Here is a 21,158-nt window from a genome sequence, read left to right as displayed (position 1 = left end):
TGATGAAGATTACCATAAGACTCGACGAGTTGAAGAACAAATCGGCGAGTCGGATGAGTTTTCCCTAGGATATGTATGCGTGTGTATCCGTCGAGTTGCAAGGAGGGAACTCGACGGGTGGCCTTAAAGTTTGGACAAGAATCGAAGGAACTCGACGAGTCACCCCGATGACTCGGCGAGTTGGAATGTACTTCAAGGAACTCGGCGAGTTGGGGGTCAACATGGACTGTTGACCTTGACTGAGGACTTTGACTTTGACCAGGGGTTGACTAGTGGGTTATGGAGTACCTTATAAGGTTAAGGACTTATGAGTATATTGTACTATGATCATAGGTGGTGGAGCCTGTGTCAAGTGATCCGAGAGTTGGAGTTTATCTTCTGAGTTGACATCTGCAAGGTGAGTTATCCTCACTATATCGATAGGGTCTAGGGCACCAAGGCCGACCCTTTAGTTGTTATTGTTATGGTATGCTACATGTGGTTATGATCTGTTAGATCGGAATCAGGGTAGACAGTATGTTATGCTCTTATGATCCGTAAGGATTGGTATGTTAGTGACCTGCTAGGTCGGTACTCTAGTTATGAGAGAATTCTATGATTTATGATCAGTGAGATATATATGTTTGATGTTTGTGTATGCCAGTATATGATACTTATGCGCACATGGTTATTTGCTTGTTGGTTGGGTTGAGGCGGTCCTGCTTTGTGCTGAAGGCCAACATACCCTATGAGCGGTCCGGGGAGACTGCAGGCCCACGTGGCGGACCAGTCATGCCGAAGGCTCGGGATAGATTCAGATAGACTGTAGGCCCAGTAGGGCGGTCCAGTCAGGCCGATGGCCCAGTATACATGTTGATTGATTGATTGTTGCTGATATGGCATTGTCAGTGTGGTATTGGTATTTTGGGGGTAGCTCACTAAGCCCTCGGGCTTATAGTTTTCAGTTTATTGTTTCAGGTACTTCAGGAGATCATGGCAAGGCGAAGGCGTGACCGTACCGCTCCTCATCCTTATGTTATGATTTTGGGACACTCTGATGGATATTGATTTGAAAACATTTTTGTAAACGATGCTATTTGATTTTTAATTATGATTGAAAAAGTTTAAATTTGGCGCAAAATTTATGGATGTTACAAATTCCGTTTAAATTTGGCGCAAAATTTATGGATGTTACAAAATTCTTGCAACTCGACGGATACACACGCATACATATCCTAGGGAAAACTCATCCGACTCGCCGAGTTGTTCTTAACTCGTCGAGTCTTATGGTAATCTTCATCGGACTCGCCGAGTTGTTCATCCAACTCGTCGAGTTCACGACCATCTTCATGTGACTCGCCGAGTCAACCTTGCGACTCGCCGAGTCCATTCAGTCCTTTTTCCATACAGACTTGCTTTGAGCCATGCAGCGGCTCCAAATCATATATCCAAGCTTCTAGGGCATGCTTATCACGTAAAGTTGCAAACTTTACGTGCATGCATGGCTATAAAGGCTCTAAATGCCTATTTTAAGTTCTTAATGGAGCTTCATGCTCAAGAGGGACCTTAATCATGACCAAAACTGAAACTTTATGCTTCTAGAATCCAAGGAGGGTCCAGATCTGAAGTTACAACCTCAGATCTAGCCCATAGCTCCTCTTTCCAACTTAATATTCCCATAAAAACCCTAAAACTCAACCAATAGAAGAGATCCACAAGGAAAAAGGCGATTTGGTTACCTCCAGAAGATGATAACTGAGATAGGTGTTGATTCCCACACTCTACTTGCTCCAATCTCCTTCTCCTCCAAGCCTTCTCCCTCCAAAGATCATCTTTTCAAGCTTCAAACATACAATGGGCACACACACACACGTATTAGGGTTCTCACGGACTCTCTAGAACTGTAAAGAGGCCCAAGGGAGGCTAAGGCTCCTTTAAATAGGGGTGCAAACCCCGGGATTTAAGGTTTCATCTGCCAGCTCCTACTCGCCGAGTCCCGATATGGACTCGTCGAGTAGGTCACTTAACACGCAATCCCACCCCGCTGCTACTCGACGAGTAGGGCAACCAACTCGTCGAGTAGAGCTTAACCCAATAAATCTTATTTAAATAATACCTGAGAATCGGGGCGTTACATTATAGTAATGTTATTAGGACCTTATAATAATTATTTGGGTTATTATTATGAGTTATATAAGTGTCGTTATAATATCTTTTTAACCACTTGCGGTACGGGGAATCTGGTTTAAAGGGCTGCATAGGGTTGTTGGATTTCAGAAGTGCTATATGCCAAAATGGTCCTGCCCTCCGGTGTTTTATGTCTGGTCCCTGTCTGTACATAATGGGTGAAGAGTATTGTTTAACGCTTATATAATAGTAACAATAGTTAGACTATTAATTAGTCTCAGTGAATATTAGACTAAACCCTAGAGGTAATGATACTAGGTTTTATCGAAGGAAATTGTTTTGAGATAACGAAGTGTTGTCCAAGTACCAAGTCACCACCTTTTCAAGTGAGTGCATCGTTACTTTCATCTTACACATAGATATAGGGCTGTGCATGGGTCGGTGTTGGATCCAAACCCAACCCAACCTATAAATGGTCGGTTTCTTGTTTTCAGTACCCAATAGGATCGGTTTCTGGTCGGTTCGGTTTCTCGGGTTCTGAGGTCGGTTTTACGGTTTCTTGGGTTCAACCCATATACTCACGGGTTCTGGGTTTAAACCCATGGGTTTTGGGTTTTAACCCATTTTCTATAAACGAAAAAAATAAGCTAAATACTTAAAAAAAACACCAAATTGAAGTTAAATACTTCAAAAAACATGAGTCTTACAACAAATAGTCTATTACAAGTTACAACCAAAGCCCGAAATAGTCTATTACAACAAAAACACAATCAAGTATCGGTGGTTTCTCGGGTTGGATGGGTCGGTTTCTTGGGGCGGTTTGTCGGTTTTAAGTATGGGTCGGTTTCTCGGGTTGGATGGGTCGGTTTCTAGGTAAAAACCGAACCCGATTTTTCGGTTTTTAAAAATATCAAACCCTAACCATCGGTTTTGCTTCGGTTTCGCTTTTTTCGGTTCCGGTTTCGTCGGTTTTAGTCGGTTTCTCGGTTTTATGGTTTGGGTTTGCTCACCCCTACATAGATATGAAGTATTTTATATAAACTATGTGCTATGTGTGCATATTATCTGTATATTTGCTATCTATGCTGGATGAACGATTTTATACAAGTTTTAAATGATTTAAGCTGTATATGTATTTTATATCTATGAATATGTTGGGTAAAACATGGGTAGATGAAAGATGAGAGATGAAGGATGATATGAGTGAACATAGGCAGCTATAGACTTAGTGCCTAATAAATAACATCGACAGCTATGGACTTAGTGCCAATTGAATAAGCGCTGGTAGCTATGGACTTAGTACCTGTTAGATAAACGTTGGTAGCTATGGACTTAGTACCTGTTAGATAAACGCTGGTAGCTATGGACTTAGTACCTGTTAGATAAACGTTGGTAGCTATGGACTTAGTACCTGTTAGATAAACGTTGGTAGCTATAGACTTAGTACCTATTAGATAAACACTGGTAGCTATGGATTTAGTACCCGATGAATGAACTTTAGAAGCTATGGAATTAGTGCCTTACGAACACTGGTAGCTATGGATTTAGTACCCGATGAATGAACTTTAGCAGCTATGGAATTAATGCTTTACGAACAAGCATTGGCAGCTATGGACTTAGTGTCTATCATATAAACCCTAGAAGCAATGGGCTTCGAAATGAACGAATGCAGGATAGATGATTCTTAGGGTAGATCCTTAAGAGTAAGGTAGATAATGGGGATGGGTAGTTGGGTTGATTGTTGATGTTTAAACATAATAATTATATTATTGTGGGTTGAAAACCCTATGTACTCACCAGGTTTCCCAACCTGACGCACTCAAGCTTATTTGTATCACAAGTGTCGATACGAAGCTATGGATTTAGTACCCGATGAATGAACTTTAGCAGCTATGGAATTAGTGCTTTACGAACAAGCATTGGCAACTATGGACTTAGTGTCTATCATATAAACCCTAGAAGCAATGGGCTTCGAAATGAACGAATGCAGGATAGATGATTCTTAGGGTAGATCCTTAAGAGTAAAGTAGATAATGGGGATGGGTAGTTGGGTTGATTGTTGATGTTTAAACATAATAATTATATTATTGTGGGTTGAAAACCCTATGTACTCATCAGGTTTCCCAACCTGACGCACTCAAGCTTATTTGTATCACAGGTGTCGATACGAAGCTATGGATTTAGTACCCGATGAATGAACTTTAGCAGCTATGGAATTAGTGCTTTACGAACAAGCATTGGCAGCTATGGACTGAGTGTCTATCATATAAACCCTAGAAGCAATAGGCTTCGAAATGAACGAATGCAGGATAGATGATTCTTAGGGTAGATCCTTAAGAGTAAGGTAGATAATGGGGATGGGTAGTTGGGTTGATTGTTGATGTTTAAACATAATAATTATATTATTGTGGGTTGAAAACCCTATGTACTCACCAGGTTTCCCAACCTGACGCACTCAAGCTTAATTGTATCACAGGTGTCGATACGAAGCTACTTTACACTGAGAGATTTAAAAGAAATGTACATCACTAGTGTAAATGAATGTAAGTTCTGTTTATGCTTATGTTTCTGTATTGACGATGACATCCCAAGGTTTTAAAAGGAATAAAAATACATTTCTTCGGAAATGCTTTGATAACACATTTATCATGTTTTTCTGGGAACAAATTCTGCAACATTTTTATTAAAAGAAGTTCTATGATTTTTATAAAGCATAAACAAAATCGGTCTTTTTTGGCCGTGAAAATGGGGATGTCACATGCTCCATACGGGGATGCTACCACGAAGGCATTGGATGATAAGCATCTACACAAGCCACGACCATCCATGCCGAGTACCATATATTCAGTACCTCCCCTTGTGGTTGATATTGGCAATGTCATTGAGGGCATTAAATCATTCCCTAAAGGAACCTCGTGTGGGAGAGATGGGTTGAGAGCTCAACATATTTTAGATGCTCTTTGTGGAGAAGGTTCAACAATTGCCAAAGACCTCCTATGTTCTATCACATGTATGATTAATTTATGGCTAGGGTAGATGCCCTTCGAGTTTGGCGGAATTTGTTGCCTCTGCTCCTCTTACACTGGTTCTAAAACCTGACAAGGGAATACAACCTAATGCAGTAGGAACTATATGGAGACGTTTGGTTTCCAAGCTGGCTATGAAAGGTGTTGGTAAAGAAATGGCCAAGTATCTCAATGATTTTTAGTTCGGGGTCGGGGCGTCGGGTGGCACTGAAGTCGTATTACATAGCGCCAACAGGGTGTTGAGTGAACGCCACAATAACGGGTCTCTTTCCATGCTTACTGTGGACTTCTCCAATGCCTTTAACCTTGTTGACAGATCCGCATTACTTCATGAGGTCAGATTGAGGTGCCCTTCTATATCCTTGTGGGTAGAATTCCTATATGGTCAAGCAGCAAGGTTATATCTAGGGGACACGCATATTTGGTCTTCTACTGGAGTTGAACAAGGAGACCCCTTGGGACCACTTCTCTTTGCCCTTGTGTTGCACCCGCTCTTGCATAATATTAGAGACAATTGCAAGCTTCTTCTCCATGCATGGTACCTGGATGATGACACTCTTATTGGAGATTCTGAGGAGGTGGCCAATGCCTTAGACATCATTAAGGCTATTGGCCCAAAATTGGGCCTTCAGTTGAATATCAATAAAACCGAGCTCTTTTGGCCCTCGTGTGATGGAAGGAAGATGCGTGAGGGGCTATTTTCGGTTGGCATCGGGAGGCCGCCATTGGGGGTGAAACTTCTCGAGGGAGCTGTTAGCAGAGATGCTAGTTTCATTAGCAATTTAGCCATAAAGAGAGCTGAAGGCACTGTGAATTTGATGCGCCTTCTCCCACAATTGTCTGACCCACAGAGTGAGCTCCTTCTACTTCGGTCTTGTATGGGTATTGCTAAACTTTTCTTTGAGCTGAGGACGTGCCAACCCGTTCACATGGAGTAGGCGGCGTTGTTATTCGATAATGGATTACGCGGGGCGATTGAGGACATTGTGGTTTGTGGTGGCCCCTTCTTTGGCGACTTACAGTGGCGACTTGCTTCCCTACCTATTCGGTTTGGTGGTTTGGGTTTATACTCGGCAGTAGAGGATACCTCATATGCTTTTGTTGCCTCAAGGGCCCAATCTTGGGTATTGCAAGACCACATCTTACGGGATAGCGACATTTATGGTATGGATTCTGATTATGCTTGTTCCTTAGATTCTCTTCGTAACAAGCTTCCGGACATTGACCTTAGCAGTTTTACTACTAAGGACACTGCCCCCCCCCCCCCTAAATCCCAGAATACATTGGCGAGTGCCCTTTTTAGTAAAATTATCCAAGATATGGAAGTGAATTTCAATATGACGACTCGGCAAAAAGCAGTTTTCCAGTGTTTACATGCACCACATGCTCAAGATTTTCTTTTAGTTATCCCTATAGATGGGCTCGGCCAACATATGTCTCCGGTGGAGTATCGTACCATCCTCAAATATCGACTCATGATTCCAATATTCCCAGTCGATGGGATATGTCCGGTGTGCCGCAAGGCATATTTGGACTCTTTCGGCGAGCATGTACTTCATTGCAAAGAACTCTCGGGGTTTAAATACAGGCACAATGTGGTTAGTGATGTTTTGGTCGACATATGTAAGCGTGTCGGGGTTTCCGCCAAGAAAGAGGCTCCTGTGAATTTCCTGACTGGCCCGACAGAAGGAAGGTCAACCCTTAGACCGGCCGACGTTTTGATTTTAGGATGGGTTGGAGGGAAACACGCATGTGTGGACCTTACAGGGTATCCCCTCTCGTAAGCTTGAGGGTCGGGGGTTTCAGAGCGGGGCAAGCTGCATTAAAAGCTGCTACATGTAAGGTCACCAAACATGAGAAACCGTGCATGGAAAATCAACACGCGTTCATACCATTTGCATTTGATACATTTGGTTTCCTTGCGTCGGATGCGGTGGAGCTTCTTAGTAGACTACAACGGATCATGCATAACAATGTTATATCCCCTAGATCTATGGATATAGCCTTCAAAAGAATTGACTTTACCATACAAAAGGGCTTAGCGACACAACTTGTTACCCGTTTGCCTTCTCATTCGTTGTATGATGATAACTAAAAAGTTGATAAAACATTAATAAAATTTTAACCATTCTTTATTTAAAATATTTGAGTTTTTTTTTTTAATTTTTTAATTTTTTTATAGGAGGAGAAGGAAATGAAATAACAGACAATAAATGTGTTCTCAAGTTCATTTACACAATGTTCTCGACTTTTTTTTTAAAGAGATAAAGAAAAGGAAAAGGAAGGAAAGTTGTGTTCTAGAGTTGTTCTTTAAAAATAAAAAGACAAAGAAAGACAATGAAGTATGTTCTCAAAATTTATTTAAAAAGATAGAATGCAAGAAAATAAGAAGAATATATATATATATTTTCCCCTTTTTAATACTCTCAATTTTAAACTCAAGAGGAGGACGTAAATCTCGGTCCACCTTTTGAATTTTTGCATGGACAATACTCATGGTGTTATTTTCTCACTTTTGGCGACTAGCACTGTTAAAAATAAATCATCAAGCCTTTATAAAATGACCAAGTTATTCTCATTTTTGTTTTTTTATGTTTTTTTTATTAGTATTCCTCAAGGCCCATCAAGGCATCAACCCAACTACCTCCTCAACACTAACGGTTAACCTGTCATCTTCTTCTCTGGTTGCATCCAAAATGGATTTCATAGAAAAGTTGCATTTGCATCTAGATCGATTTTATCCACAACCAAAATCTTTAAACCAAAAAACGTATTTGCAAAGATGAAACCCAAGACAGATTGTAATAGATCTGGATGGTACATCGCCTGTATAAGAAATTCAAAAGGTGCACCAAAAAAGAAAATTTGAGCAAATCTTAGGGACCATTTCTGTAACAGGCTCTTAAAATTTTAATCACAGCACAAGAGATGAACAAGCACAAACAGTCAAAACAGTTTTATACTGTTCAACTTCATATCAGACCAAAAGAAAAAAAGCGAATTGCCATTTCAACCAAGTATTTAGTTAATATCTGAAATTTCCATTAATATACCCTTTTGATTCTCTTCTCCTATATTCTCAAAGAAAAACAAAATTACACCGTTTATAAGCTTTTCCTCGCCAAGACAAGATCATGAGTCAACTAAAAAAAGTCAAAGCTTCTATGTTAATGTCAAAAAGGGGCACCAACGCCAACATAGAAGCAACATATGATGTAGGAGTTTTTATTTTATGTCAATGTCTAAACTCTAAACTCTAATGTCTATGTAAGAGATCCCGTGTTTCAAGTTCAACCCCTGCTATCTCATGTTTGGCTGCAGGATGTGAATCTAAAGGCGACTTGCATTTCTTCTGTAATTCCATGAATCGGACCATATCAAAGTTATGCTTCTTCATGAGCTTTCTTCTACGCGAAAGGAAGAGCCTTTTCAGCAGGTCTTGGTAAGTCGGGTCCCGCGAGGTAAACAGAAAGTAGGCGTAACCGATGATTAGACCAGATGCAGTGGTAAAAAACGCGATTGGTTCCATAACGTCCCATGAGAGGTCCCAGAATGTTAGACGGAAAAAGAGGCTGATTTGGGCCAACGAAAGCCCAAGGCCCATCCACAGGATCCGGCGCACCTGTTTATGAGCCAACATGTCGATTTCGTCCTGTTTTGCTTGTAGGATTCTTAGCTCCTCCCTCCTTGGATCGTCTTCTGGTGTCAGCGCTAGCGGCACCGCCCTTCTTACCAGATCCACCACCTGAGAAAACAGTTGATTATATCCAAGACTGACACTAAAGGTGTTGCTTCACTTTAAAAATGGTACAAGTATAATGTCTAAAGAGACCCATGTGTTTTCTGCTCTTTGAATCAAGTATCAACTTCCCAAAACACAAAAGTAATCATTCGCTTTTGAGATAAATTCCAAATAGGGTCAAAAGATAAGACTTTACTTCAAAAATGGTACAAGTATAATGCATAAAGAGACCATGTGTTTTTTGCTCTATAATACAATTTCTCTCTCCAAGCAAAAGCAATCACCGGTTCTATATTTGACTCATATTCTAAGCACTTGAAGCAAACATGTTATACCGTGAGAGACAATAACCTAAATCAAAAATCAAGAAAAATAGCAATGTAGGCAATGTACTTTCTCCCGCTACCAAATATAGGCCAAGAAGAGCAACATCATTACATTTCTTTACCCATAATAAAGGATTTGAAGTATGTTGCTATTAGCCTATTACAAATTTACAAGTAACAAAATGTAAGTATGTTGTCATTATGGATAAAGAAATCAAAGTACATTTCTCTTATGGGCAATAAATATAGAACATTTCATAATTTTCAGATTACATATTGCTATTGTCGATAATGAGATGCAAGTATGGTGCTATTTTGAGTGAAAAATTAAGTGCATTGTCTGTACTGGTAATGAAAGTAAAATATCATGTTTCTCTCAATTCTTAAAATCCATTATTAGAACAGCTCCTTTATCCAAATAGCTATCAAGTGTGGTTCGCTATCTGTCTCTAGCTTTAAGCATCTAATTATCTAATTAGGATCCATCGTGATATAATAATCATGCACAACTATTGTTTCTCAAATGAAAACGAAGAACTACGCCATTAATCACCAATCCCATAACCACTTCACAGATTATAGATCTAATTTTCATGCCCCAAAAGGATGCAACACTTATCGTCTACTTGAAGCAAAGAATCAGGTAGAAAATCCGACAAAACAGATGTAGAGATATGAAGAGAAGGATGGATGTTAGATTATACCTTGTCTGGATGGAGATAAACTTTATCTCTGAAAATAAGAACAACACCAGCCTCATCAAGAACTTTAACGAACGCCTTCGCCTCCTCGTTGGATTTCGTGACGCCCATACTCTCACACGCCTCCAAAAGCTCCGAATAACAAATCGTCTCCTTGCCTTCGGTAGTCAATTTCATCTTCAAGGACTCAACATTCACCAGTCGCATTAGCTTCTTCGCCTCTGCAAACGTTATACTATCATTATTGTCATTACCCTTTTCCCCTTGCCCTAACCCTACCCCGCCGCCGCCGCCGGCGGCCGAAGTTGAGAACAAACAAGAACATAACTTGTTATTGGATTCAACGAAACCGGTTTTTCTCCATCCGAACGACACCGGCTTTGATCTAACAACCGCCGACGTCACCCCCTGCTTCAATAGCGAAAACGACGACCTCCACATTTTTTCTTGCAATTCCGATCTCGTCTTATAATGGCTTTTAAATCGACAAGAGCTTAGCCATGGCAGTGGTAAGAAGTGAAGAATGATAAGCCATTGGAATCCATGCCAATTTTAGAGAGAGAAAGCGTGTGTGTATCAGCGGGTGCGAGAGAAGAACGGGTGAGAATTCCCGTTTTGACCGTTTACACGGGTTCCCGCATCATATTGCGAGTTGAGTCGGCTGGATTATCTAAATATTATGACCTAAAAAGGAAATTGTTACTATTATTTAATACTATTTAATCCTTAAGTTAATCATTTTATAATCCTAAATATATTTGATTTATTTGATTATAATAAAACCGAGATTTTTTTTTTTTTTTTTTTTTTGGAAAGGCACCCGAAAACCGAGTATGTAAAAAAGACAAATATTGACCCCCATGTTTTAAAGATTTCCCATCCATATTCTTTATTGTTAGTGATTCTATTAAAAGAAGGAATATAAGGATTTTAAACTACAAATCCTTTAACATGCTTGTTAATAAATAAATATGAAACGAATCTATTTCAATTCTCATTTTAAATGCTTTAATAAATAAATATATACTAGGAACTTAATTTTATCGTTTCTAATAGTATTTTAAGATATTTAGAATTTGTCAATCACTTAAACAATTGATATTTCAATTGGTATATAAATAAAGTGATGGTGGTTATATTGTTATAATGGATTCAGATTATTTGTTTTAGATAATCAAAACCATACAAGTTACAAAATAATTTAATTACTTAGGAACAACCAAAATTACTTTCTTCTTATTTTAAAGACCTTGTTATAATACTTTTTTTTAAAATGACAAACACACTCTATTTCTACTTATAAACTAATTATTTTGTCTCAAACAATATTTAAACACTCAACTTATGGATGAGGGACACATCTCAACCAAATCAACTAATATCCAAATTACAAGTTTGGATTTTAGTTACAAAGATGTCCAGACGTAACCGATTAAACCAAGAAACCAGGAATTTTGATGTTTATGTACAACTCCTGTTTTGAAACACTAGTTACCCTCATATGGACATGTTTTTTTCTATATAATTTAAAGAATATATGTTTCAAACGTAATTTAAAACCCACCGTCACATAAACATGTTTTTTATACCTTTGATTCAAAACAAAAAATTAAATATGTTTTTTTTTTTAAATAAACATTGCAACATTTATAATGCAGGATAACACAAATAGAACTGTACAGGATTTGAATTCACAAGATGTCTAATTACATAATTACCCTTTCCTTTTAGCTGGTGTAACTATGGGACTATTGAGCCTTCTTCTTCCTGAGAGTTCTTATCATCCCTTTCGCAATTTTAAAGAACCAGAACAAATTCATCACCGCCAACACTGGTGGGATCGTATGCAAGCTGTAAAACGCAGCGTTTTTAATTTGCCTCACCTGCAAAACCGACTCCAATATCATTTCTCAACAACAATTTCCCAAAACTGATCCCGAAATTTTAGGGCAAAAGAAGCCAAACACAACACGATTCTTGTAAAATTAACAAAGTTTTACACACAATTAGATCATTTACCTGATCAATGTGCTTGTAGATGTGGTAGAAAAAGAAGACAAACAACACGATTCTTGCAACCTGCAAGAATGGGAAGCTTTCATATCAACATTTTACTGTAAAAACGACACAAATTGATGAATTTTTTTTTTGGTTGTATTATACACGTACCAACCACCCTACGAACATTGCAATACCGTTCCACAAGTAAAGCTTTGAAGACTTCATGCCTGCAACATCAAGATGCCTGCATTTGTTTGGTGAATATGAGTTTTTTTCTGGAATATAAAAGCAAAAAAGAAAAAGGAAAATTGTAAGTATATCCATACACTTTGGTTACCATCTTAAGTTCACAAAGGGCGTTGTAATTTCTGTGAAAAGAACCATGAAGATGTAAAACTCGGCTTCACCCGTTAAAACAGATTGCATGATTGAATACAATGAGAGCCCATGGTGCAAGACCTAAGAGTGGTAAATGTAAAATTACGAAACTGTCCCTAGCTGTAATCAACTGAACAAGAGTTACTTACATATTCAAGACCACCTAAAGTTGGATATGCCCAAATAATCATGGCCACGTCTGACAAAAAATAACCGCAAGACATCTAGCAAAAGCACATGAATTAATCGGTTTCAGAGGAAGAATTCAACTGTTTTGAGATGAATAAATTATGTGATAATTGGACGTACACCGAGTATGGTGTCTGATAAGGTAGACCTTCTCTTGATGAACAACTCTTCATGTTCAAGTTCATCATAAAGATCTGAAACAAGTAAAAGGTAAACGGAACCAATGGCCACAAAAAGCGCATGGAAGGTTGAGAAACCCCTGAAAAAAGAAGCTAATACCACATTAACTAACAGAATTGTAATAAAAATATAAAATTTGAAAAAAAAAAAAAAAAGGCTATATGCAAGAAACAGCAGCGTACTTCCATGTAAGAAACAAAAATATGATGCTATAATGAACAAATGAAGGGATGTACGTTGCTATTTATTGCATATGACCCAAGATACAAAGATAAAGGTAAATAACCTGTTTTTCCATTCTAGTTTTTGTGCCTTGTTGAGTTTGATAAAACCTCCGAAGACAAAGGGTGTAAATATTCCCGTAAATTCATAAGCCTTCAAAAGAAGAAATGTAATTGTATTAGTCCTTTTCCAAATATAACAAGAAGAGGACAAATGAATTGGCATCTACCTTCAAGAAAAGACAAGCACATGAAGCAGAAACGAATACAAACAAAGAATTTAACTGCTCTTAATGAATTAATATGTATTGTAATGAAACTGATTGATGAAAATAAAACCGATATTTCTTTGATGTTGTGTATCAATTATGGATGGAACTTGTTCGTTATTTCCTTTTTTATATACCATTGCCACTTGAACCCACAATAATGTTTTTTTGTTAAATTGACAAAAACTGATTATCGTTTTGATTTTCTGATTATCTAGGATCATCTAAACTAATCCTAGCTTTTATCAACTGATTATCATGATTATCTAATTTGATTTAGACTTTTAATAATCGCTTTGAAGACACAAGTCCAAACACCCCATTAGTGTATGTATGATGTATGAACTACTTTACTCACAATCAAACTTAGAAGTTAAATGCTATATACAACAATCAAGTTATTATTTATAAAATCAGTCAATCAAAACACATATTCACTTCAAATATGTAAAAGAAGACAAAATCAGCAACAAATACTTACAACTTTACACATGATGATGCCTCCAAAAGCCGATATCAACCATCGAATTTCGGTACTTAAACCGGGATAATCGGCGATAATGTTTAAACCTTGGGAAGTATGATTCGAACCCAGCATGATTCTTCCGTATATGCGGTTTCAAAGCTCAATAAACTACGTCAGGAAAACATAATATACGAATCAACACAAACAAAACCAAAAGTGGAGATATAAAGCACGTATCATAGGTCAAGAGCTATAACATAACATGCGATAATAATCTATAAACCTACTGGGTTTTGTGAACCAAAAGAAAATCTATCGAGCAAGAATCCCTCTGGTTATAATAAAAATGATTGGATGAGAGGGTCTTAGGAATTTATGAAAAGGGGATTGTCAGAATTGTTTTATGTTGGTCAATTTTATGAATGATTGAATGATATACGAAAGAGTATTGAAATGGATGAATTGGGGGCTGTAAAAAAGATGAAACGTCGATGGTGTTAGTACCTCGATCGATGACCAATGGCGGATAAAGGTCTCTGGGTTGACAGAGAGAAGGGGTGAGGGTGGGTCGCCCATTGTTTTGGAGCCGGAGATATATACGGGAGTGAAAGTGCTGTTGTGATTACCGGACCTTCGAATTCGATAGCACTTCACATGATCCTCGCAACTTTGTTTCCCAATATTTTCAAATAGTTGTTTGAAAAAAAATTATTATAATTATCTATTATCTATATATTTATATTTGTTTATATCTATAACTTTTTTTAACTTATATTTTCAAAACAAATCACTTATTTTTGAACATTTAAATTTGAAATCAATATACAATTTATCTGTTAACTCGTGGTGTGTCGTTTTTTCTTTGTGTGATATGTGGTGATGTGGAAGAAAATTTAATTATGTTTTTCTGATTGTGAAGTGAGAAATCTCCAATAAAGTCCTAAAATTTTAATCCATTTTATATTTTAGTCTTACACTAATTTTAATCCAGGGTCTAATGTGCTATACTTGTAAGTTCTCCCATTTTCTTGAGTACTCCGGAAGAGTCTAGAATCTCGATCGTGACACCCTCCCCCACCTAAGTTCTTGACGACCTCGTCAAGTCTTAGATATGTACTCCTCGATCTTGCTTCGGAACTGCCACAGATCTTGTTCTCGTTCCCAACTAGACTCACTATCGGGTAGTCCCTTCCATCGAACATAATATTATGTCCAATTGGGTAAGCCTCGTTTACGAACTGTTCTATCTACTAGGATTTCGTCCACCTCCTTGTCATACGAGACTATGTTTGCTACTGGGGCTCGATGTGATTTGCTCCTCGATGGATCTTCTTCATCGCGATTGCAAGCTTTGAGGAGACTTACATGGAATACTGGATGAATCTTTAAGTAGGATGGTAATTCTAGCTTGTATGATCGGGTCCCAACCTTTTCGAGAACTTTGTATGGCCCCTCATATCTTCGTGTTAAGCCTTTGTGTACCTTTCGGGTGGATTTGAACATCCTTTGTGGGAGTTTTACCATCACCTCGTCCCCTACTATGAACTCTCTTGGCTGCCTCTTCTCGTCCGCCCATTTCTTCATTCGCTTGGCTGCCTTGTGTAAGTAAGACTTTACTATGTCGAGTTCCTCGTTCCATCCTTTGACAAACTTGTACGCAGGTGGGCTTGATCCTTTGTAACCGTTTGTTAGCTCTTGGGGCGTCAATGGTTGTTGGCCCGTTACAATCTCGAAAGGACTCTTCCCCGTAGCCTCACTCTGTTGTAAGTTATATGAAAATTGGGCCACATCAATTAGCTTGGCCCAATCCCGTTGGTTTGCACTGACAAAGTGTCTCAAATAAATCTCGAGCAAGTGATTCACCCTCTCAGTTTGGCCATCGGTTTGAGGGTGGAAACTAGTCGAGAAGTGGAGTTCTGATCCCATTAGCTTAAATAGCTCCCTCCAAAACTTCCCTGTAAAGCGGGGATCTCTATCACTTATAATGCTTCGAGGAAGTCCCCAATACTTCACGACATGCTTGAAGAATAGTCGCCCTACTTCTTCAGCTGTGCAATCCCGAGGGGCTGGAATAAACATTCCATATTTGGAGAATCGATCTACAATCACCATTATTGATTCGCACCCTTCGGACGTCGGTAATGCTGAAATAAAATCCATCGATATGCTTTCCCATGGTCTTTCGGAGATCGGTAGTGGTTCCAATAATCCTGCCGGTTTGGCCTGTTCGACCTTGTCTTGTTGACAAATAAGGCAGGTCCTCACATAGGCGTCTATGTCACTTCGCATATTGGGCCAATAATAGGATCGTTCTATGATTGCTTTCGTACGATGAGTACCTGGATGTCCAATCCATTTAGAATCATGACATTCCTTTAAGATTTCTCTTCTCAAGCTGTTCCATCTTGGGACATACATTCGATTGCCGACCGTGAATAATAATCCGTCTTCGACCCAAAATTTTCTTGTCTTGCCTTCTCTTGCCATTTCCATCAAGTTCTTCATTAACGGATCGTGGTTTAGCCCTTCCTTGATCCGGTCAGCAAAATCGCATGTTACTCGAGTGAGGGTTGCTAGTTCGGCCTTTCGACTCAGGGCGTCGGCAATTACATTGGTTTTCCCCGGCTTATAGTTCATGACATAATCGAATTCTGCTAAGAAATCTTGCCAACGAGCCTGCTTAGGACTTAACTTCTTATGATTTTGGAAGTAACTAGTCGCCACATTGTCGGTTTGGATAACGAACCGACTCCCAAGCAAATAGTGTCTCCATACTCGAAGGCAATGTATGATTGTTGTCATTTCTTTGTTGTGTATCGGGTATCTCCGTTCTGTATCATTTAGTTTCCGGCTTTCGTAGGCCACTGGATGGTCATCTTGTAATAACACTCCTCCAATCGCGAAGTCTAACGCATCCGTTTGCACCTGGAATGGTTTCGTGTAGTCTGGTAGCTTTAAGACTGGTTCCTCCGTGACAGCTTTCTTTAGAAGATCAAACGTCATTTGATACTTCTCAGTCCATTCCCACGAAACTTTCTTTTTTAGAAGGTCGGTGAGGGGAGTGGCTTTAGCTGAGTATCCGGATATAAATCTTCGATAGTAGTTTATAAGGCCTAAGAACGATCGTAGTTCATAAACGTTCTTTGGTGGCTCTCATTCTTGGATTGCTCGTATCTTGTTGCTATCCATATGGATCTTCCCATCAACGATCTTATGCCTTAGGAACGTTACTTTTGGTTGGGCAAAGGAGCACTTTTCTATCTTTATGTATAATTGGTTTTCCCTAAGTACTTGGAAGACTAACCGCAAGTGTTCAACGTGCTATTCTAACGACTCTGATTAAACTACTATGTCGTCTAAGTACACCACTACGAATTTGTCCAAGAATGGGTGGAATATCTTATTCATTAAAGTGCAGAATGTGGCAGGGGCATTCGTCAATCCAAAAGGCATGACTAAGAATTTGTAGGAGCCATACCTTGTCACACACGTCGTCTTTGGTTCGTCCCCTGCTGCTATGCGTACTTGCCAATAACCTGACCTTAAGTCCAGCTTTGTGAACCATCGTGCACTCCCGAGTCGGTCGAATAGATCAGCTACCAGTGGGATCAGGTACTTGTTCTTTATTGTTATTTTGTTCAGGGCCCGGTAGTCTATGCACATTCTTAGACTTCCATCATGTTTCTTCTGGAACAAGACTGGGGCACCGAATGGGGCTTTTGAAGGGCGGATAAATCTGGAATCTAGTAGCTCTTTCAATTGTCTTCTTAGCTCTTCCAACTCCAGTGGAGCCATTCTATAAGGACACATTGCTGGTGGCTTAGCTCCGGGCTCGATTTCTATCTCGTGATCCACTTCCCTTCTCGGTGGTAACTTCTTTGGTAACTCTGGCGGCATCACGTCCTTGAATTCTTCTAGTACTTTTTTCACTATCTTTGGCATCTCTTCGTTGAGCAGGGTGGTTTCTTCTTTTAACGCTGCTAAGTACGTCATTTCTCCCTTCTTTAGTCCCTTGTTGAGTTGCATGGCCGACAAGATCCGAGACTCCGTTTTGCTTCTTTCCAAGGGTACGATGTGTATCATTGAATCCTTGGTGATACGTATGGTTTGATCTTCGAACGAGAAAGGGCGTACCTGGTCGAAGAACTCCATCCCCAAGACCATGCAATAATCATCCATGGGTACTACGGTTAGATCGATAGGACCCTTCCATCCTCCGATCTCGACAATTACCCCATAAGCGACTCCAAGAATAGGCTCGGAAGGAGAGTTGACAGCTTTCAACCAGCCTATTTCTTTGGTGTATTGAATGTTCATCTTTTCAGCTTCATTTTTAGAAAGAAAATTATGGGACGCACCTGTGTCTACTAAGGCTTTAGTGACTTTGTCGTTTATACTAACTTTCACAAACATGAGTCCTCTTTCTTTCTTTGTGTGGGTCTCTTCTTTTGCCACCGAATTGAGGCGTCGCATTGAGCCTAGTTGTGCCTCGTCTCTCTCTTCCTTTTCTTCTTCGAAGACCATCGCATTGAAACTTTTCTTCTTGGGACAATCTTTGATTAGGTGAGGGCCGTCACATAAGTAGCACTTGACTTCCCTTCGAGGTCCCCCTTCAATCGCCTTCCCCTTGAAAGTTGATGGTCTTGCAGCGGGTTTATCGTCCTTCTGTTGCGGCCTAGTTGTCGGTCTCTCTCCCCCACTAGGCTTCCTAATCGGGGTATCTCTTCGGAAGTCCATAAGGTCTTCCGCTACTGCTATAGCTTCATCAACATCTTGGACGTTCCTCCTCTTGAGCTCGTTGTATGCCCAAGATTGTAGTCCGTCTTGGAAGTAAAATAACTTGTCTTTCTCCTGTAAATCGGGTAACTCCAACATCAAGGCGGTGAACTCTGCTACGTAATCTTTAATAGACCCGACATGTTTCAATCCTCGGAGTTTCTTCATGGCAACATCTTCAGCATTATGGTGGCAGAATTGTTTCTTGAGTTGTCTCTTAAACTCGTCCCAAGTGTCTATGACATATAAGCCTTTCTCAATGTCCCCATGCTTCCGCCTCCACCATAGTGTCGCATTTTCACTCAAGTACAGAACGGCCGTGTCTATTTTGTACTTGTCATCCTTTACTCCGATAGCATTGAAATAACATTCTAGGGACCAGAAAAATTCCTCGAGTAGTTTAGGATCACGCTTACCTCCATATTTCGAGGGCTTAGGTGCTTCTGTGTTTTGCGTCATCTTCGTAATAGATCCTCCGGCTATCGCTGCTTTGCATAGCTTCACCTCATCTTCTAGAGTGCTTATCTTCTCACGGAACTCATTCTGCAGGGTGTTGACAAGTCCAAGGACTTCTTCCTTGAGGACACCGATGGTCTCCTTTAATCCATCGCTCGTGTCACTTATCTCTGCAACGAACTGATCAACGGTATCCTTCCATTCAAGGATCTCACCGACGTTAATCTCTGTCCTTGTAAGCTTGTTTTCTAAGCTTGCCAAGGCATCTATCGATTGGTCCCTCTTCTTGGACTTCCTTCCTCTCTCTTCGACGACAGGGGGTAGGTTTGCTACTTCACTACTTCCTCCTTCCGTAGCCATGATCTCTTGCTTGTACGAACCAAGCTCTGATACCACGTGTCACGGGACGACTCGATCACCGTGTGCCACTTAGTGTAACTTCGACTAAGTCAGGCTACAACACTTCCTTGAGATGAATAAACGACTAAGTAAGCAAGAGAATAAGGCTTTCGAGTTTCTACAAACGAAAGAGAACTTCTATTATAAGAGCTCGAGAGAATACAAGGAAACTTTCCGATGGTTTGGAGAAAATGAGCTCCTCCCTATTTATACTTGTCCTTCCCCCCTTAGGGAAGTTTCTAGATATTACTACATTAGTCCTATATTCTTGACTAATCTAGAATATTCTACCAAGTTACATATATTTACAAGTCTTCACGAAATGTTCTAAATCATTCTTCGATGTCCTAGAGAAATCTAGGACGTTCCAGGGTCTAATGTGCTATACTTGTAAGTTCTCCCATTTTCTTGAGTACTCCGGAAGAGTCTAGAATCTCGATCGTGACACGGAGATATATACGGGAGTGAAAGTGTTGTTGTGATTACCGGACCTTCGAATTCGATAGCACTTCACATGATCCTCGCAACTTTGTTTCCCAATATTTTGAAATAGTTGTTTGAAAAAAAAATATTATAATTATCTATTATCTATATATTTATATTTGTTTATATCTATAACTTTTTTTAACTTCTATTTTCAAAACAAATCACTTATTTTTGAACATTTAAATTTGAAATCAATATACAATTTATCAGTTAACTCGTGGTGTGTCGTTTTTTCTTTGTGTGATATGTGGTGATGTGGAAGAAAATTTAATTATGTTTTTCTGATTGTGAAGTGAGAAATCTCCAATAAAGTCCTAAAATTTTAATCCATTTTATATTTTAGTCTTACACTAATTTTTGTTTACGAAAAATTCCTAAAAACTGACAAAAATTTGCATTTTGATCCTTTTTGACCGGATAGAACCGGTAACAAATTAATTTCCGACTATTTCGGAAACTGACCCAAAATATTATGACTTTTCTGCAATCAAAAATATTATGACTTTTCTGCAAACAAAAACCTTATTATTATTATTATTATTATTATTATTATTATTATTATTATTATTATTATTATTATTAAAAATATAAATAAGTATACTGTTTTCTAAATTCACTATTATTAATATTGTTAATAATACATATAAATACGTTTAAATATTCAAGATATTATTTAAGGATGAATGTGGAGCGGATGATAATGCTTTAAGCATTGAAATCATAAATTTTTGCTTGTATATTCTCATTTTGTATATGGTCATTTCATATTTGTTATTATTGTTTTCAATTCAGAATATTAACACTTAACAGTTTAAAAGAAGCTGTTTATTTTTCAAATTGTTTATAAATAGTGATTTTGCGTCATGGACTATCAATATTATCATTAAATTCTCAAGTTTTTGCTTATCATACTTAACTTGTAAGCGGACATTTCTTATATATATATATATATATATATATATATATATATATATATATATATATATATATATATTTATATTTTCTTGAATCGAGTTTGGGTCCGCAACTGGGATCAGGTCAAGATTATGATTGAGTCTGCGACCACATGTATTAGTGTGTGAGCGTATAGTGCTTGTTAGGAAGTAAAACGGATAACTAGCAAAACCAAAAGCACACAAAACACAGTATTTATGTGGTTCAGTCAAGGAGACCTACGTCAACGGGCACGAGGGGAGTATTCTTTATTTCAGAGCTCTCAACACAGAGGTTACAAGTACAATTACACAAAGATTCGCCTATCACTCTAGAATTCAAGATACTAAATGACCTAGCATGCATCCATATTTATACTTGATGGATCAGACCTAAAACCCTAATGGGCCAAGCCCATTGACTCATAGGCCCATGAAGGGTGTCAACTGTCACACCCCCAAACCAGACGGCGGAAACGTACGGGGGTGGAGGACATCATTTGT

General features: G+C 38.9%; 3 protein-coding genes across 3 annotated transcripts; all 3 read right to left on the bottom strand.

The window, feature by feature from the left end:
- Positions 1 to 8,112: 8,112 nt before the first annotated feature.
- Positions 8,113 to 10,543, bottom strand: LOC145138146 (calcium uniporter protein 1, mitochondrial-like). The gene is made up of 2 exons (XM_079072283.1): positions 9,905 to 10,543; positions 8,113 to 8,877 (listed from the first exon to the last, which is right to left on the bottom strand). Exons 1-2 carry the CDS (start codon positions 10,340 to 10,342, stop codon positions 8,389 to 8,391), a joined length of 927 nt encoding a protein of 308 aa, XP_078928409.1. The 5' UTR covers positions 10,343 to 10,543; the 3' UTR covers positions 8,113 to 8,388.
- Positions 10,544 to 11,467: 924 nt separating this feature from the next.
- On the bottom strand, positions 11,468 to 14,287 carry LOC145137839 (uncharacterized). The gene is made up of 9 exons (XM_079071974.1): positions 14,110 to 14,287; positions 13,621 to 13,773; positions 12,936 to 13,024; positions 12,590 to 12,728; positions 12,430 to 12,504; positions 12,240 to 12,361; positions 12,071 to 12,146; positions 11,921 to 11,980; positions 11,468 to 11,784 (listed from the first exon to the last, which is right to left on the bottom strand). The coding sequence occupies exons 2-9, from the start codon at positions 13,735 to 13,737 to the stop codon at positions 11,650 to 11,652; spliced, it is 813 nt and encodes a 270-aa protein (XP_078928100.1). The 5' UTR covers positions 13,738 to 13,773; positions 14,110 to 14,287; the 3' UTR covers positions 11,468 to 11,649.
- A 524-nt stretch (positions 14,288 to 14,811) lies between these two features.
- LOC145139064 (uncharacterized) lies at positions 14,812 to 19,197 on the bottom strand. Its single transcript, XM_079073019.1, has 2 exons — positions 17,277 to 19,197; positions 14,812 to 16,676 (listed from the first exon to the last, which is right to left on the bottom strand). Exons 1-2 carry the CDS (start codon positions 19,195 to 19,197, stop codon positions 14,812 to 14,814), a joined length of 3,786 nt encoding a protein of 1,261 aa, XP_078929145.1.
- Positions 19,198 to 21,158: the final 1,961 nt, after the last annotated feature.

The sequence above is a fragment of the Lactuca virosa genome, chromosome 9, assembly GCF_052849685.1.
Source record: "Lactuca virosa cultivar CGN04683 chromosome 9, Lactuca_virosa_CGN04683_v6, whole genome shotgun sequence".
Taxonomy (NCBI): Eukaryota; Viridiplantae; Streptophyta; class Magnoliopsida; order Asterales; family Asteraceae; genus Lactuca; species Lactuca virosa.
Note: the sequence above shows the minus strand (reverse complement) of the source record. Positions and strands in the feature narration are given on the sequence as shown.

Excerpts from the sequence above, each read along its gene's own strand:
- LOC145138146 (XM_079072283.1), bottom strand. The coding sequence starts at position 10,342 with ATGTGGAGGTCGTCGTTTTCGCTATTGAAGCAGGGGGTGACGTCGGCG. Across the intron at positions 8,878-9,904 it reads TTTATCTCCATCCAGACAAG|GTGGTGGATCTGGTAAGAAG; the intron begins GTATAATCTAAC and ends CTGTTTTCTCAG.
- LOC145137839 (XM_079071974.1), bottom strand. The coding sequence starts at position 13,737 with ATGCTGGGTTCGAATCATACTTCCCAAGGTTTAAACATTATCGCCGAT. Across the intron at positions 12,362-12,429 it reads CTTTAGGTGGTCTTGAATAT|GTCTTGCACCATGGGCTCTC; the intron begins GTAAGTAACTCT and ends TACCACTCTTAG. Across the intron at positions 11,981-12,070 it reads CAATGTTCGTAGGGTGGTTG|GTTGCAAGAATCGTGTTGTT; the intron begins GTACGTGTATAA and ends CCATTCTTGCAG.
- LOC145139064 (XM_079073019.1), bottom strand. The coding sequence starts at position 19,197 with ATGGCTACGGAAGGAGGAAGTAGTGAAGTAGCAAACCTACCCCCTGTC. Across the intron at positions 16,677-17,276 it reads CCAGAAGAAACATGATGGAA|CTAAAGCCACTCCCCTCACC; the intron begins GTCTAAGAATGT and ends CCGGATACTCAG.